At 38.0% G+C, this 17,748-nt stretch overlaps 1 protein-coding gene across 1 annotated transcript in view; it reads left to right on the top strand.

Annotated features, from left to right (window-relative positions):
* LOC121387560 overlaps positions 1 to 9,998 on the top strand; it is a 71,033-nt gene extending 61,035 nt beyond the window's left edge. Inside the window, exons 20-23 of the mRNA XM_041518715.1 lie at positions 234 to 496; positions 1,396 to 1,465; positions 5,734 to 5,933; positions 8,522 to 9,998. Coding sequence (XP_041374649.1) covers positions 234 to 496; positions 1,396 to 1,465; positions 5,734 to 5,933; positions 8,522 to 8,781 — 793 coding nt within the window. The 3' untranslated portion in view covers positions 8,782 to 9,998. The remainder of the gene's footprint in view (positions 1 to 233; positions 497 to 1,395; positions 1,466 to 5,733; positions 5,934 to 8,521) is intronic.
* Positions 9,999 to 17,748: the final 7,750 nt, after the last annotated feature.

Below are 17,748 nucleotides of genomic sequence, written 5' to 3'. Positions count from 1 at the left end.
ACCCCAAGTGACTAAAGATTAAACATGTATTAAATAGTAATTCATATTTATTTTTGAAAGATATAGGTTATTCTTGAATGTTACATTAAAAATTATTTATTTAATGACTGAAACTATGGAAGGAGAGACTCGTCCCAGCAGATTCTGTTCAGCCTGTTGTCGTAATCTTTCAGAAAAGTGCGACAAACTCGTCCCCAGCAGACTCTGTTCAGCCTGTTGTTGTAATATTTCAGAAAACTGCGTCAAACTCGTCCCCAGCAGACTCTGTTCAACCTGGCGCTCGCTCAGCTCTGTGCGTGGATCGTCTTCCTGGCTGGCATCAACCAGACGCAGCACGATGCAGGCTGCATCGCCGTGGCCGTCATGCTGCACTACTTCATCACCGCCTCCTTCATGTGGATGTTGGTGGAGGCCATTCTGCATTACCTGCTGTTTGTCAAGGTTCTCGGGTCCTATGTGTCTCGCTATGTCTTGAAAACGGTCATCCCAGCCTGGGGTGAGTATAAATCATTCTACATTACCTGTGAGTTAGTATAGATCATTCTACATTACCTGTGAGTTAGTATTGGTCATTCTACATTACCTGTAAGTTAGTATAGATCATTCTACATTACCTGTGAGTTAGTATAGATCATTCTACATTACCTGTGAGTATAGGTCATTCTACATTACCTGTGAGTTAGTATAGATCATTCTACATTACCTGCGAGTTAGTATAGATCATTCTACATTACATGTGAGTATAGGTCATTCTACATTACCTGTGAGTTAGTATAGATCAGTCTACATTACATGTGAGTTAGTATAGATCATTCTACATTACATGTGAGTTAGTATAGATCATTCTACATTACCTGTGAGTATAGGTCATTCTACATTACCTGTGAGTTAGTATAGATCAGTCTACATTACCTGTGAGTTAGTATAGGTCATTCTACATTACCTATGAGTTAGTATAGATCATTCTACATTACCCTCCTGCACCTACCGTATGACGACTGCCACTCTAGGAGATCTTAACAGGATGTTTCATCCCTCCTGCACCAACCGTATGAGGACTGCCACTCTAGGAGATCTGTAACAGAGTGTTTCACCCCTCCTGCACCTACCGTATGAGGACTGCCAATTCCAAGACAAGCTTAGACAAACTGCCACTCGTTCATCACTTAAACTGTTTCTTTTCTGTCAACAAACCAGGGCCACAATGTACTTCCAGTAATAAAACATAGTTGTGTTTCGAAAGGTTCCTTGTTTATTTTACTTAATAATAAAATATTTTATATCTGGAATATCATATGCCGGAACGTATCACTTGATGTACATTAACATGTAAACGTACACGCTTGCTGAGGATTGTATGCTGAGTGAATTACATTGTAACGGATTCTCTTTCAGGAATTCCCCTGCTGCCTGTCATCATTGTTCTGGCAATAGATTACAAGATGTATCGGGGAGGCAGTACGTAGTAAGTAGATTTGTTTATATTCATTGTTCTGTCCAATTTACCATAGTTTGACACCCAATAGCCGATGTATGTTTCGTGCTGGGGTGTCGTTAAACATTCATTCATTCATTTGTTCTGGCCATAGATTAAAAGATATATCGGGGTGGCAGTATATAGTAAGTAGATTTGTTTATACCCAGTGTTCTGGCCATAGACTACAAGATGTATTGTGGTGGCAGTATATAGTAAGTAGATTTGTTTATACCCAGTGTTCTGTCATTAGATTACAAGATATATCGGGGAGGCAGCATATAGTAAGTAGATTTGTTTATACCCAGTGTTCTGGCCATAGATTACACGATGTATCATGTATGTATGTATGTGTATATGTATGTATGTGTGTATGTATGTGTGTATGTATGCATGTAGGGCTATGCATGTGTAAAGAAATACATATTTATATTTAAGACAAGTGGACTTGTTATATTAGAGGAATCGTCACGAGTATTTTTAATATGGAAAATATCAACCGAGTCTATGGTAATCGGTATTTGTCGAGGCTCTGCGGAGACAAATACCGATTAACTAGACGAGGTTAATATTTTACATATTAAGAAACACGAGTAGCGAATTCTATTTATCCTATAACACTTCTAAAATAACATTTTAATTAAATTTTTAGTAAATCACAGTACTAAAGTCGCCGCCATCGGTAATATGACGTCTTCACTATTAGCACAAATTAGTTTGACCCCATGCATTTTAACAAAATCTTTGAAAACGTTAGGCTCAGATACATAGGTCTTATTGGCTTGTAAGCAAATAACCCATCCACAGCAACACATTACCTAGAGACCTTGCAAATTTGCATAACATTATTAACCGGGTTAACATTCCCAGTCTAGAGCTCGACGCGGTAAGACGTGTTTGTATCGCTTGTGCACACTGCACGTGCTTTCGTGTGCTTGACTTGGGGATCCTTCATTTCGTTGTTTTTGTTAGCGAAATGAAGTTTTCTACTTATTGAACGCTGGAACGCTTCTCATTCCGACAGCCTGCACCACCAGGTTGGATTCTTTTTTAGCGATATTCTTTGCCTCCACGTCATTTCTCCGGCTGAGTATGTCGACTTGTTTTTTCGCGACTCGTATGACGGCCATTCTGCAGAACGCCACGGTTGTTCGCGTTTAGTCTGTACATGTCCGAGCCTGTCCTAGCAGCACTGGAAGATTGACCGCCCCACTCTAAGAAGAAATAGGAAGCGGGGTCGGCCCCTACTACTCTTTTCTAGACTTTACTTTGCTTTATAGTGATACCATCTTGTATCCTTCGGAGTCGGACCGGCCTCGGTGGCGTCGTGGCAGGCCATCGGTCTACAGGCTGGTAGGTACTGGGTTCGGATCCCAGTCGAGGCATGGGATTTTTAATTCAGATACCGACTCCAAACCCTGAGTGAGTGCTCCGCTAGGCTCAATGGGTAGGTGTAAACCACTTGCACCGACCAGTGATCCATAACTGGTTCAACAAAGGCCATGGTTTGTGCTATCCTGCCTGTGGGAAGCGCAAATAAAAGATCCCTTGCTGCCTGTCGTAAAAGAGTAGCCTATGTGGCGACAGCGGGTTTCCTCTCCAAATCTGTGTGGTCCTTAACCATATGTCTGACGCCATATAACCGTAAATAAAATGTGTTGAGTGCGTCGTTAAATAAAACATTTCTTTCTTTCCTTCGGAGTCGGGCCCGTCCGCACCACTATACCAACCCATGACGACTGGACTATACCCTAGTCTGATACTCTCTATCGTTCAGACGGATCCGGCTTCTCAAGATCTGTATTTTAGCACAGCACTACACCTTCAACGTCTATCGACTGTCAATCTAGGGGTTTTCTTGACGGGATGCAACCCATCTCGTCCCTATAAGCTGTGCACCCAAACGGCCTTAACGAGGCCACTCACGTGGACATATCGATCGGACTTTAAACTTTTAGATCTGCGTTTAAAATTTTATGTCGAAAATACTTCTTTTTAAAAATATTATTAATAGTCCGTTCCTTTCTTCTTTCTCTCATTTAATTTTGGACTGTCCTTCTAAAATAATCCAAATTATATAAATATTCGGCCGAGCAGTCAATTCTTTTTCTTTTTGTCTTGTAACTTTTTGCTTTCTTTTTTTAAATTTATTCTATTAACTCTTTTACAAATTGCTATTTTCAAAATTCTGCCCATTTTCAACTCTGAAAGCCCCCTCCCCCCCCCCCCCCCCACCACCCCCCTCCATCCCGAGTCGGGCCACCGATCTTATCGGAGGTCGGACTCGGGATGGGCGTGTTCGAAACCCTAGTGGTATATGGGCACGTTAAACTAGTTATCATCATCATCACTAAATAATACACTAAAATTATCACATGAGTTTATGACATGGATATCATGGGTAAGTTGTAGGATATATAGAGGTTATTACCAGTGTTTTTCGGTATCATCAATATCATATATTTGGAATAAAAATTGTATTATGCGAGCCTCTGGCGAGCATAATACATTATTTTTATTCCTAATATATGATATTGACGATACCGAAATACACGATGGTAATAATCTCTTCATCATATAAGGTCAAGCTTAATAGCCTACAACGTGTTTTTGTAAACTGTACACGCAACTTTAATTCCAGTCCGCCATTACTAGATATTCAAATGACGTACGAATATGTGGCGTGGTGTATTTTTGAATGGAAATGACGCCAAACTCGATGACGTCATTTTGGATGTCCTTACATCAAAATAAAGTTATGCCTACCGTTTTTTGTTTCTGAACGCTGGACAGCTTTCAGTGTCAAATTGCCATTGAAATGTTTTTATTTGATGACTATGAATGCATACGTCAATCATGGAGTGTCACCCAAGTACGTTTGCTTAAATGTCAATAAACCTAGTGCCGAGACCTCGACTAATTTACATCTAATGTGCAAAGTTATAAAATTCTTAAAGTATGTGATCTGAAAAATATCACATACTTTGATTGCACTGAAAATGTAAGATATTATATGATAAATATATATATCCTATAACTCACCCATGATATCCATGTCATAAACCCATATGATAATTTACTTTATTAATCCGCTTAATAATGGTATGCAAATCTGCAAGGTCTCTAGCTAATGTGTTGCTGTGGATGGGTCATTTGCTTACAAGCCAACAAGACCCATGTACCTGAGCGTAACGTTTTCAAATATTTGTTTAAAATGCGTGACGTCAGACTAATCTTCGCAAATCGTGATAACGTCATATTATCGACGGCGGCAACTTTAGTACTGTGATTTACTATAAACAAAAGTAATTAGAATGTTATTTTAGAAGTGTTATAGGATAAATAACATAGACTCGGTTGATATTTTCCATATTAAAAAATACTCGTGACGAATCATATATATATATGTAAAGTATGTGATTTTTTTAAGATCACATACTTTAAGAATTTGATAACTTTGCAAATTAGATGTAAATTAATGGAGGTCACGGCACTAGGTTTATTGACATTTAAGCAAACGTACTTGTGTGACACTCCATAATTGACGTATACATTCATAGTCATCGAATAAAAACATTTCAATGGCAATTTGACACTGAAAGCTGTCCAGCGTTCAGAAACAAAAAACGTTAGGCATAACTTTATTTTGATGTAAGGACATCCAAAATGACGACATTCGAGTTTGACGTCATTTCCATTCAAAAATACAGCGCGCCACATATTCTTACGTCATTTGAATATCTAGTAATGGCGGACTGGAATTAAAGTTGCGTGTACAGTTTACAAAAACACGTTGTATTAAGCTTGAGCTTATATGATAAAGAGATTATTACCCTCGTGTATTTCGGTATCGTCAGTATCATATATTAGGCATAAAAATAATGTATTATGCTCGCCAGAGGCTCGCATAATACAATTTTTATTCCTAATATATGATATTGACGATACCGAAAAACACTCTGGTAATAGCATATATATATATATATATATATATATATATATATATATATATATATATATATATATATATATATATATATATATATATATATAGTCAAATCCTTATTTAGATCGCCTTTCAACGGACGAGGGAGGGGTCACAATACATACTCTGACCCCTGCAGCTTCAAAGTTGGAGGGAAGAATCCCCTGCCCATCCCCCACTTGTGACACCCATGTTTGCAGTGTTATTATGTTATAAATCTAAGAAGAACACATACCATAATACTAGGTAATCCATGTATTATGTTGTATTTCAGTTGTTGGATGTCATTGCTTCCATTCTACTATGCGTTTGCTCTTCCCATTGGCCTTATTATCCTGGCGAACCTGGTTCTTTACATCATGGTCGCCGTCAGTATCTGTCGCAGGTCGAACGTTTCAGGGAATAGCTCTCAGTCGAACACTCAGCGACACCTGGTGTCCATCAGGGCATCTGTGTTCTGCTTCATTCTCCTCGGTAAGTTCACACGTTCGTATTTGAAAACACTCATGAGTTCAACATGATTCTTCTTCATTCTCCTCGGTAAGTTCACACTTCCATGTTTGGAAACACTCGCCAATGACTGACTGTCGTACTAAATATTCAAAATAACGTCACGTAGTTTACAGAGCTTGCATTTACAAATACACAAATATCTGAGGTAATAAATAGAATTAAAAACACTCGGTACCAGTCTCTCGTGAAATTATTTTCATTTCTCACTTGCTGGCGGGATTTACCTCAGGTGCTTGCGTCGCAGGATCGAGCCACCTCTGTGGATACATTCAACTGTTTGGGGGTGTTTTCTCGTTACAACCAGTGCATCACAACTTGTCAAAGACCGTGGTATGTGCTTTCCTATCTGCGGGAAAGTTCATATAAAAGATTTCTTGCTACTACTGGAAACATGTTGCGGGTTTCATCTCTAAGATTCTGTTACAGTTACCAAATGTTTGACACCCAAAAGCCAATGTTTGATTAATCAATGTGTTCCAATGTTGTCGTTAAACAAAACAAACAAACGTGTCACTTGCTGAAGCTGGTGACAAGTGAACATTATTTAACTCGGGACATAAATGTGATAACTGGTAATTCATTTATTATCCTCGTTTAAATAGCTATGTTGAATTATGCGCTTTTAAACAAATATGACTTGATACTCTATTAAACAGTGGGGTTTAATATTGTGTTTATATAGATAAGGTTTACATAGTACACACACATAGTACACACACACACACACACACAGTACACACAGTACACACACAGTACACAGTACACACACACACACACACACACAAACGGTACATACACACACAGTACACACACACACACAAACAGTACATACACACACACACAGTACACACACACACACACACTACACACACACACACACAAACAGTACATACACACACACATATAGTACACACACATAGTACACACACATAGTACACACACACACACACACACACACACAGTACACACACACACACACACAAACAGTACATACACACACACACATACATATAGTACACACACACTATCTCACACACGCACACACATACACTCACGCGCACACACACACGTACGCGCGCGCGCGCGCGCACACACACACACACACACACACACACACACACACACAGACACAAACAGCGATAGAGACACAGATATCATCAGAATATTTAGCTATCTGCCTATCCCAGACACTTGGATTAACCATTGTGTTATGATTGTGACCAAATAGCTCTTGGGTTTGATTTAAACAACTAGTTTGACGGTAGCAGTCCTCTTTGAGCGGTGCTGGAAGGATATAGTGTCCCGTAGAGGATCTCCTCGGGTGTGGTAGTCCTCTTTGAGCGGTGCTGGAAGAATATTGTTCCGTAGAGGATCTCCTCGGGTGTGGCAGTCCTCTTATGGACAAGGCTCTAGATAGTGATTCGTGGAATCAATCAATATTTTACCAAATTATGCACATATGGTCTTAATAATAAATAACGGTTTTGTGATTCAGATTTAGAAAGTTAAAGTTTGTTTTGTTTAACGACATCACCAGAGCGCATTAATTTATTAAGCATCGGCTATTGGGTGTCAAACACGATAATTTTGACATATAGTCTTAGAGAGGAAACCCGCTATTTGTTTCCATTAGTAGCAAGGGATCTTCTATAAGAACCATTCAACAGATAAGATAGCACATACCACGGCATTTGATATACCAGTTGAGAAATGGCACAAATGGGCCCACCGCCGCGGATCGATCCTGGACCGACCGCACATCAATAGATCACTTTACCACTGGGCTATGTCCCGCCCCATTTTAGATTTAAAATGTCCTGATGTGTCATGGAATAAATATAGCTTTTTTTCGTGTGTGACAATAAACATTGCTTTTTTTCGTGTGTGACAATAAACATTGCTTTTCTTTCGTGTGTGATGCAGTAAACATTGCTCGTCTTTCGTGTGTGATGCAATAAACATTGCTTATCTTTCGTGTGTTACAATAAACATTGCTTTTCTTTCGTGTGTGATGCAATAAACATTGCTTTTTCTTTCGTGTGTGATGCAATAAACATTGCTTTTTTTTCGTGTGACAATAAACATTGCTTTTCTTTCGTGTGTGTGACAATAAACATTGCTTTTCTTTCGTGTGTGATGCAGTAAACATTGCTTTTCTTTTCGTGTGTGATGCAGTAAACATTGCTTTTCTTTTCGTGTGTGATGCAGTAAACATTGCTTGTCTTTCGTGTGTGATGCAATAAACATTGCTTATCTTTCGTGTGTTACAATAAACATTGCTTTTCTTTCGTGTGTGATGCAATAAACATTGCTTTTTCTTTCGTGTGTGATGCAATAAACATTGCTTTTTTTTCGTGTGACAATAAACATTGCTTTTCTTTCGTGTGTGTGACAATAAACATTGCTTTTCTTTCGTGTGTGATGCAGTAAACATTGCTTTTCTTTCGTGTGTGATGCAGTAAACATTGCTTTTCTTTTCGTGTGTGATGCAGTAAACATTGCTTATCTTTCGTGTGTGATGCAATAAACATTGCTTTTCTTTCTTGTAGGGCTGAGCTGGATGTTCGGCTACCTGGCGATCTCGGACGCTCGGGTCGTCTTTCAGTACGTCTTCACGGTAACCAACACGATCCAGGGCTTCCTCATCTTCCTGCTGTTCACGGCCAGGGACAAGACCGTCAGGGACAGCTGGAAGTCGCTGTGCTGTCCTAAACAGAAAACGGCTGCCTCGAGCACCGCAAAACATGTTGAAAACGTTCACCTCACAGGCAGCACTGGGGCCAGTTCAAACAGCAGCAATCGGCTATAGACTTGAACTCTATTAACGTGCCCCTACACTCCTATGGTTTAGGGCACGTCCCTCACAGACCACATGTTCACGCTGCTATAGAATGGCTTTATCTGCAACCAGTTCAAACAGCGGCAACCACTATATAGGGTTTCACGCTGCTACATGCATGGACAGTTTCAAAATCTAACGTAGTAGTAGTGCTGGAATATCAGCTTAATTGATAGTACTGGGTGGTGATGGTATAGAGTGCTTCATACTGCTATATGATAAAAAAAAAAACCTTAAAGTTTGTTTTGTTTAACGATACTACTAGAGCGGATTGATTTATTAATCATCAGCTATTGGATGTCAGGAAACCCGCTACATTTTTTCCATTAGTAGCAAGGGGTATTTTATACCCTCCATCCCACAGACAGAATAGCACATATCTCGGCCTTTGATATACCAGTCGTAGTGCACTGGTTGGAAAGAGAAGCTACATGAACAATGCTTCAAAGTCTAGTGATGGTATATTAGCGTGGTCGATAGAGCACAGACTCTTGTAAGAGAATGGCACTGATTTGCAGCCATCACCGTAGCCCGGTGGTAAAGTGATCGCTTGATGCGCGATCGGTCTGAGATCGATCCCCGATGGTGAGCCCATTGGGCTATTTTTCGCTCCAGTCAGTGCCCAAAAAACTGGTATATCAAAGGCCGTGGTATGTGCTATCCTGTTATTACTATTTGTATGCTCGTGAAAATATAGATCACTTTCACTGTCCGCTTAGTTGAGAATGTTTAATAGTTTATTAAATCATCTTGTCTGAAATCCACGCTGCCCACGAGGTAATTATTTAATATTTACTATGAGATAACAGTGTATTAATGTTTGCTCAAAAGGTGTGATTTTCAGAATTATGAAAAACACAACCATGTAAATGTATTGCTTGGAATTTATCAGAGATTTTGTATATGCATATCATACATCTCTTTATTTTTATGTTCCCATGGTATTTTTATACTTTTATATAATTTTTTATATTATTTTAACATTTATTTTGCTTATTTATAAGCATTAGTTTTTGGTAATAGCTAAAATTTAAAATGCAATTTGTTTTTGTATATCAAAGTGAACTACGATGAATTTTATATATAAATAAAATGCATTAGACTGATTACATTTTATAATATGCATTCATTAATACAAAGGATACTGAATAAATCGTTTTTAGAAACCTACATTGTTGAGGATTTAATTCTTGTTTACACATGGCGGTGAGGGCTGGGATTCAGCTCAATGAAAGACCCTTCTCATGCGGTGCAGTGGGTCGTAGGATCGATCACACTCACTGGACACACCAAATATAGTGGTATGTGCTGTCCTGTCTATGGGAATGTTGAAGGGATGCAGCCAGACAGTCTGAGATCGTTCTGAAAACACAAAACATTCACAGTTTTCAGTTGTTATTGCTATCACATATGTGAGGTTGTTTTACAACATGTATATATATATAACAATGCTAGCATATCGAATGACAACATGGCTGTAGTAGTGCTCATCATTATACAGGGTGAGCATACATGGATCGTACCATGGATGTAGCCTTTGTTTCCAGCGATTCACGAGTGCACGTCATCACAGCCATCTGATGAACGCCAGAAACTTGTGGCAAACTATGGCTATAACCATGGTACGACCCATATATGTATATTACAATATGGTATTATGGGGTCACCGTAATTAAAATAATAACTGTAATAAATTGAAGGAAACTTGAGGCCCATGGGCCTAAATGGTCACCTGAGTAAATTGTTGACCCAGTCTACCACACCCATTTTCCTGGAGAGCGCAGAATGACCAAATTCACGATTTGTTTTTCTCCTTGAGCAAAAAAAAGAAGAAAAAAGGTTACCACCAAATATAATTGAAAATGGCCTAGTAGTTGTGGATAAATTAAAGTTTAAATGCATTTCTCTGTGCAGCTTTAGTAAAATTTGCCCATCCCCAGGCACAAACAGGGGACCCAAGATTATAGTCCAGGCAATCTATGCCAAAATATATGGTATAAACGTTATGGTTGTCAGAGCACTGACATAATCAATATGTAAATATAGTTAATGGTATACAAGTTAGAAACGTTTTTTTCTCCATCATTTTAGATGAAGTGACGGACTTGACAACTTTAGTAGCAGGAAATGCTACCTTTTCGCGAGCACCTGATATCACTGTTTTGACATGTCATCATCTTGATCTTTACATCTATGAAGGCTAATTCGGTTAGGAGCACCATTTTGTGTGATGAAATCTGTTACAACCCTGGCATGGTGGGGTTTGGCAATGTCGTCTTGCCAAATGAAAAAGTGACGAAAGGGCCAAAGGCTGCAAATTCTCGTCCCTATACCTAATACCTTTCAAGTTTCCACTGATGATGTACATATGAGTCATGTTCCGTCGCCATATGTGAACCTGTTTGACGATGAGATCAACAATCGCTCACATGGATGACGATAGCCACGGATTTGCTAGGCAAACCTAAACTCGTATGTGAATAATACCCTCCGTCTGTGACGTCAACACCAGTCTGGCCGAGCTGTCTGAAAGCTCGGAGAAGGCTTGGTCTAGTTTACAAGTTGTTTTAAAACGTATTTAACGAGCGAAAGCGAGTTGGATACGTTTTTAAACAAGTAAGATAAATGGTATCAAACGGACATGAATGTTGTATTCTACTTCTTACATATCCTGAAATTAAAAAAACCAAAACAAATTAACTGCCTTTTCGAACAAAAACCTATTTACGATCTTTGCGTTTATAGTTAACTTGTGCGGCACAGACAAGTCAATTTCAAATTATCCTGTACGTCATGGAGTGATTGATTCGACCGTTCTTTTTTATCATTGGATGGTATGGCATTGATGACCTGGTCATCACCTAGAAGCAGCCAGTCGCATGTCTTTAAAATGTTCATTCACGTATATGTGTTAGCAATTATGTGTTATCAAAAATAACGAATGATGTTCTCACCAACAAGTGTTTCTTACACATCCGTTGGTGAAAACATCATGCGTTATTTTTGATAGCGCATGGGTTGTTTACACACGTACGTGTGTTAACAATTTCAAGACATACAACTGGCTGCTCCTAGGTGATGACCAGGTCACCATTGACATGCATCAAATGAAAAACAACACGGTGGAAATAGATTACACTGTGATGTATAGTAAACCTGACAATCATGTGTCTGACGCGCAAGTTAGATACAAATGCAACGGCTGTAAGTAACCTTTAGTCGAAAACATTTTTTATAATTTGCTTAAAACCTGGTTTTTGATGATATGTAAGAAATAGAATAATACATTTGTGTCCGACTCCGTTAGATACTATTTATTTCACAACTCGTTGTTTAAAAACGTATCAAACTCTCTTTCGCTCATTAGCCCCTGCGCGTGCTGTAACCTCACCGTGGTGCAGGGGTGTAACATTCTCTTTGAGAATGGCCAATACAGCACAAATTGAAGTTTAGAGTAAAATTCGGTGTCCGTAAAATTCTGTGATATTTGTATGTGTATTTTTGCACAGATCTTTACACTGTTTTTGTTTAAACCTTGAATTTTTATATCGATGTTGATCATCACTTTATTTATTTGCATTACCATAGTTTGACACCCAATAGCCGATGTAGTTTTCGTGCTGGGGTGTCGTTAAACATTCATTCATTCATTCATTCATTCTTTCGCTCATTAGGTACTTTTAAAACAGCTCGTTGTGAGACAAATGGTATCTAATGGCCACTCATGTATTATTCTCTATGTAAGAAATCAGATTTGCAGAAAAACTAGCAAACGTCTTATCTATTGCAAGTATGTTATTTTATAAAACTTTATCAACTTCAGTATGCCTAGCCCGAGTACTCTGACTGTAAGAGAGCTAGACGGACATTTGGACATAAATACGCTCTCATTACAGTCGGAGACCAAGCTATGTATTTTTTTGGCAATTCCCGACAACCAAAAAGTTGGCAAAGATTTCCGCTCTAATACCACAACAATCCTATGTTTGACGTCAAATACCGTTACATCGATCATTTTCTAGTTAACTGATTAAAAAAAATCCACATATTAATCACTAATACACATACTACAGAAAGAAATCCGACAGCACACACATTCAGCTACGCTTCCTGACACTCCGTCGCAAGAATTACACAGCTCGGTGACCTATTTCGTGACGTAGATCACGTGATCGCCCACTGGGCGATTCCGCCTTGTACAACAGTAACAGGGCCGTCTCATACCAAGCGACTTTACAACATAGAAGAGTTGGCTAATGGTTTCCTCTCTAACTCAGTGATAAAGTTACCAAATATTTGACATCCAACAGCCGATGATTAATGAATCAATGTGCTGTAGTGGTGTCGTTACACAAAACAAACTTTTTTTGGTGATTGTCGAGCACTTGTCGTTTTGAGTGCGAGTGCGAATAATTTTTACATGCTCATATACCACTAGAGTTTCAAGCATGTCCGTCCCGGGGCCTGTCTCTGGATAGCCAGTGACTTGCTCTGGGACAGAAAAAATTAAGGGGACAATTTTGAAATTTACATCCAAAAATTAAATAGTGGGCCTTTAAAATTTTGATGCGCATCTCTAATTAATATAATTAATAAAAATAAAATCTATTCATTAAATTTGGTCGCTAGATTAGATTAGGCGGCCAAAAAGAAATTAGATAGATAGATAACTAGTTTAACGGGGGGTGGGGGGTGAATGGACAGAATTTTGAAATTAGCAATTAGTAAAAGAAATTAGTAGGATTAAAAAAAAAAAATACAAGCCAAAAATAAAATGAATTGACTGCTCGGCCGAATATTTATATAATTTGGAGCATTTTTGAAGGACAGTCCAAAAATAAATAAGAGAAAGAAGAGAGGATCGGACTATTTAATAATATATTTAAAAAAAGGGTAATTTCGACATAAAATTTTGAACGAAGGTCTAAAAGTTTAAAGTCCGATCTATGTGTTCACGCGAGTGGCCTTGTTAAGGTCGTTAGGGGAGAGGTTGGCGACTACGGCGAGCCGATGTCCGGAGTTGCAGTCAGCGATGGGATGAGTTGCTTCTTAGAGTGATAAAAGGGTGATAAAAACAATGCAAACAATTATAGAGGTATTACTCTCATGAGCCACTTAGCAAAATTGTTTACCTCAATTTTAAACAATAGATTACTGAATGTGAGTTCAACCTACAATATAATATCTGATGCCCAGTTTGGCTTCAGGCCTGGTTTCAGCACAGTTGACGCTATTTTTGCTTTACATAGCCTTATAGCTCTTACGCTTGGCAATAATAAAATACTATATTGTGCCTTTATTGACTATAGTAAAGCATTTAATACTGTTGAACATAAGGCATTATGGCTAAAACATTATAAATTAGGATTAAATAGCAAGCTTGTAAATGTTGTAAAATCAATGTATGGTCAGATCAAATCATGTGTTAAATATCAGGGGAAAATATCTGAATCGTTCTGGTACAAATCTGGTCTAATTCAGGGAGAAGCCCTCTCGCCATTTTTATTTTCTTCATTTGTCAATGATTTAGAAATGGAACTGTAAAATACCACGGACTGTCTATACCAGTTAAATATGCTTCACCTCTGTCTTCTAATGTACGCCGATGATACAGTATTGTTCTCTGAAAGTGTACATGAATTGCAGAGTATGTTAGACACTTTGTATATATACACAATTGAGTGGAATTTAAAAATAAATATTAATAAAAGTAAAATCATAGTATTCAGAAAAGGTGGAAATGTGAAACCTGAAGAAAAGTGGACCTATCACGAACAAACTTTAGAAATTGTCGATAGTTTTAACTACCTGGGGGTCGTCTTCATTATAATGGAAAATTTAACACCTCTCAGACGGTAATATGCAACCAAGCTAGAAAAGCTATGGCTGCTTTATTTGCTAAAACTAGTAACTATTTTTTAAATGCAGAAACCTTACTATCATTGTTTGATACATATATTAGTAGTATTTTAACTTATGGGTGTGAAGTGTGGGGTTTTAACAAAGCAAACAGCCACGAGATTCTACATTTGCAATTTTGTAAACGTATTTCAGGCGTGAAACGAAGCACTACTAATATGATGGTGTATTATGAATTAGGCCGATCACCTCTGTATATAAGTAGGAATATACGAATTGTAAAATATTGGATAAAGTTGTTGAATACAGATAACTGTATTTTAAAAGAGTGTTATACCGCCCTCTATGACGAGTGCATAAGAAAACCACGTACCATCAACTGGGTTAGTCAAGTACGAGACCTCCTTCTCACTAATGGTTTTGGCCATATATGGTACAATCAAAATGTAGAAAATAGCAGAACATTTTTATCATTATTCAAGCAGAGAATGACAGATCAATTTATTCAGGCTATGTTTGCTGTATTTAATAATTCTCCAAAGTGTCTCCTATACAAATTCATTGTTAATAATTTTTGTCTACAACCTTACCTTCAGAAACCATCGCCCTGAAATATAAACGTATTTTGAGTAAATTTAGACTTTCTGCAAATATTCTCTCCATAGAAACGGGCAGATACCATCATATCAATAGAAGCAATAGGATATGTAATCTCTGCAACATGAACGTACTAGAAGACGAATATCACTTTGTTCTAGTTTGTCCGTTCTACTATACTATAAGAGATAAATATATTAAAACTTATTATTATAATAAACCATCAACTCTGAAATTATCACAACTACTGTCCACCGATAACTCAAGAGAGTTAATTAAACTGTGTACATAATTGATAACTGCTACCACACATAGAACAAACAACCTTGATTTATGAGTATGTTTTCATTTATGTATTTATTTCATTACCGTATTTTTACTATCGACTATGATAACTTTTAATAGGTCTATCCTGTAGACCTCATCATTCCCCGCAATGTGTACAATGTATTATTTTATTGTAAATATGTTTGTATGCCTATAAAATGTATATTTTTTTGCAAATAATAAACTACTTAAACATAGAGAGCAGATCTCTGATGACCACGCGGTAACCGGCGCGGCAAATCGTCTTGACGATCCTGTGGATTGTTGAACTGTCCATCTCGTAGAGGAGGATCGCTTGTCGGTAGGTCTGCTGGCGCCGGTGCGTCACGATGAGTCCCGTCGCTGAGCTTTGGAGCCGAATGTTGTGGAGCTCGAAGTGGCTCCCGTCTGGCAGCGGTCTCCCGTCCTGGTTGCGGGGCAAGTTCAGAGCGCACGTCGACACGTCTAGCTTCATAGCTGTCTCTCAGTGGAATCAGGAAAGAAGAAGAGGATATAATGTGACTGTTAGTGTTCATGTCATGTCATGTTATAGGGTTTTACGTGCACATTCAGAACAAGCTGTTGTCCGGCCTTGGCCGGCTCCTCCGTCCATGACAGGAAAGGTTAGTGTTCAAAATATGTGGAATATTGGTGGAAACTTGTTAATTCTCACTTTAAAAATCGTGGGAGTATTAGTTTAACTATAACACCGCTGCTTGTCGATGGTAACGTTATTGATAATCTTAAGGAGATAGCCAATGTTTTTAATGAATTCTTTATTATACAATCTACTTTACACTGCCCGCAAGGAGAGCTTCCGACAGTAGACCTTACAGTTGATCCACTTATAGAAATAGAGCTAGTACAATCCGAAGTAGAAGATATCTTAAACACCCTTAATACATCCAAATCATCCGCCCCGACTTTATTAGCAATAGATTACTTAAGTTACTAGCTAAAGAACTTTCATACCCTCTAACACGCTTGTTTAATCTATCATTACACCATTCCATTTTCCCCTCAGATTGGAAACTTGCTAACGTAAATCTTATTCATAAAAAGGGTAGTATTCATGAACCAAGTAATTATTGACCCATTTCACTTACAAGTAATCTCTCCAAACTTTTCGAAAAATGCATTTTTAAGCACATTTTCAATTTCTTCAGAATAAATAACACCATAACAAAATTCCAGTCTGGCTTTATTCCTGGCGATTCAACTGTTAACCAACTAATTGATTTTTATCATTTTATTTGTCATTCTATGGATGAAGGGAAAGAAGTTAGAGCAGTATTTTGCGATATAAGCAAAGCATTTGATCGAGTTTGGCATAAGGGTCTGATCTATAAATTAGAAACTGTAGGGATTTCGGGACAGCTGTTTATCTGATCGAAGACAATGTGTAGTACTACAAAACCATTTCTCTCATACTAAACCCATTTCCGCAGGTGTTCCGCAAGGTTCTGTTCTTGGTCCTATTTTGTTTTTGGTATATATAAATGATATTGTTAATGGGATTACTTCAAATATTAGATTGTTCGCTGATGATACCTCATTATTTATTACTGTTGAAAATCCTGAACTATGTTGTAATATTTTAAACTCTGACTTAGAGCATATTAACAAGTGGGCTAAACGGTGGCTTGTTAAGTTCAGTCCCGAAAAAAACGAAACCTTGTTGTTTAGCCGAAAAATGAAAAAACCCAGCAATCCTAAGTTATTTTTAGACAACGTACAGGTATCAGAGGTTGATGTCCATAAACACTTGGGCCTTACATTCCAGAAATCTGCGGAATGGGATTTCCATATACAAAATATTGTAAGTAAGGCCAGTAAAATGGTAAATTGCCTTCGATCCTTTAAATATAGATTATCTAGAAAATCATTAGTAAAAATCTATAGATCATTTATTCTTCCCATTTTTTATTATACCGATATTCTTTGGGATAATTGTAGTCTCCAACAGGCATACAATCTTGAAAATATACACTTGGACGCTTTGCGTACAATTTGTGGTTCTGTTCGGGGAACATCTCATGAGTTACTATATAGCGAAACTAGTTTTATATCTTTATCAGAAAGGAGAAGTCGCCATAAACTATGTATGATGTATAAACTTTCTAATAACTTGCTCCCCACATTCTTGACATTACAATTACCACGCCCCATTTCTGC

Source organism: Gigantopelta aegis, chromosome 13 (assembly GCF_016097555.1).
Source record: "Gigantopelta aegis isolate Gae_Host chromosome 13, Gae_host_genome, whole genome shotgun sequence".
In the NCBI taxonomy this organism is placed as follows: Eukaryota; Metazoa; Mollusca; class Gastropoda; order Neomphalida; family Peltospiridae; genus Gigantopelta; species Gigantopelta aegis.
Note: the sequence above shows the minus strand (reverse complement) of the source record. Positions and strands in the feature narration are given on the sequence as shown.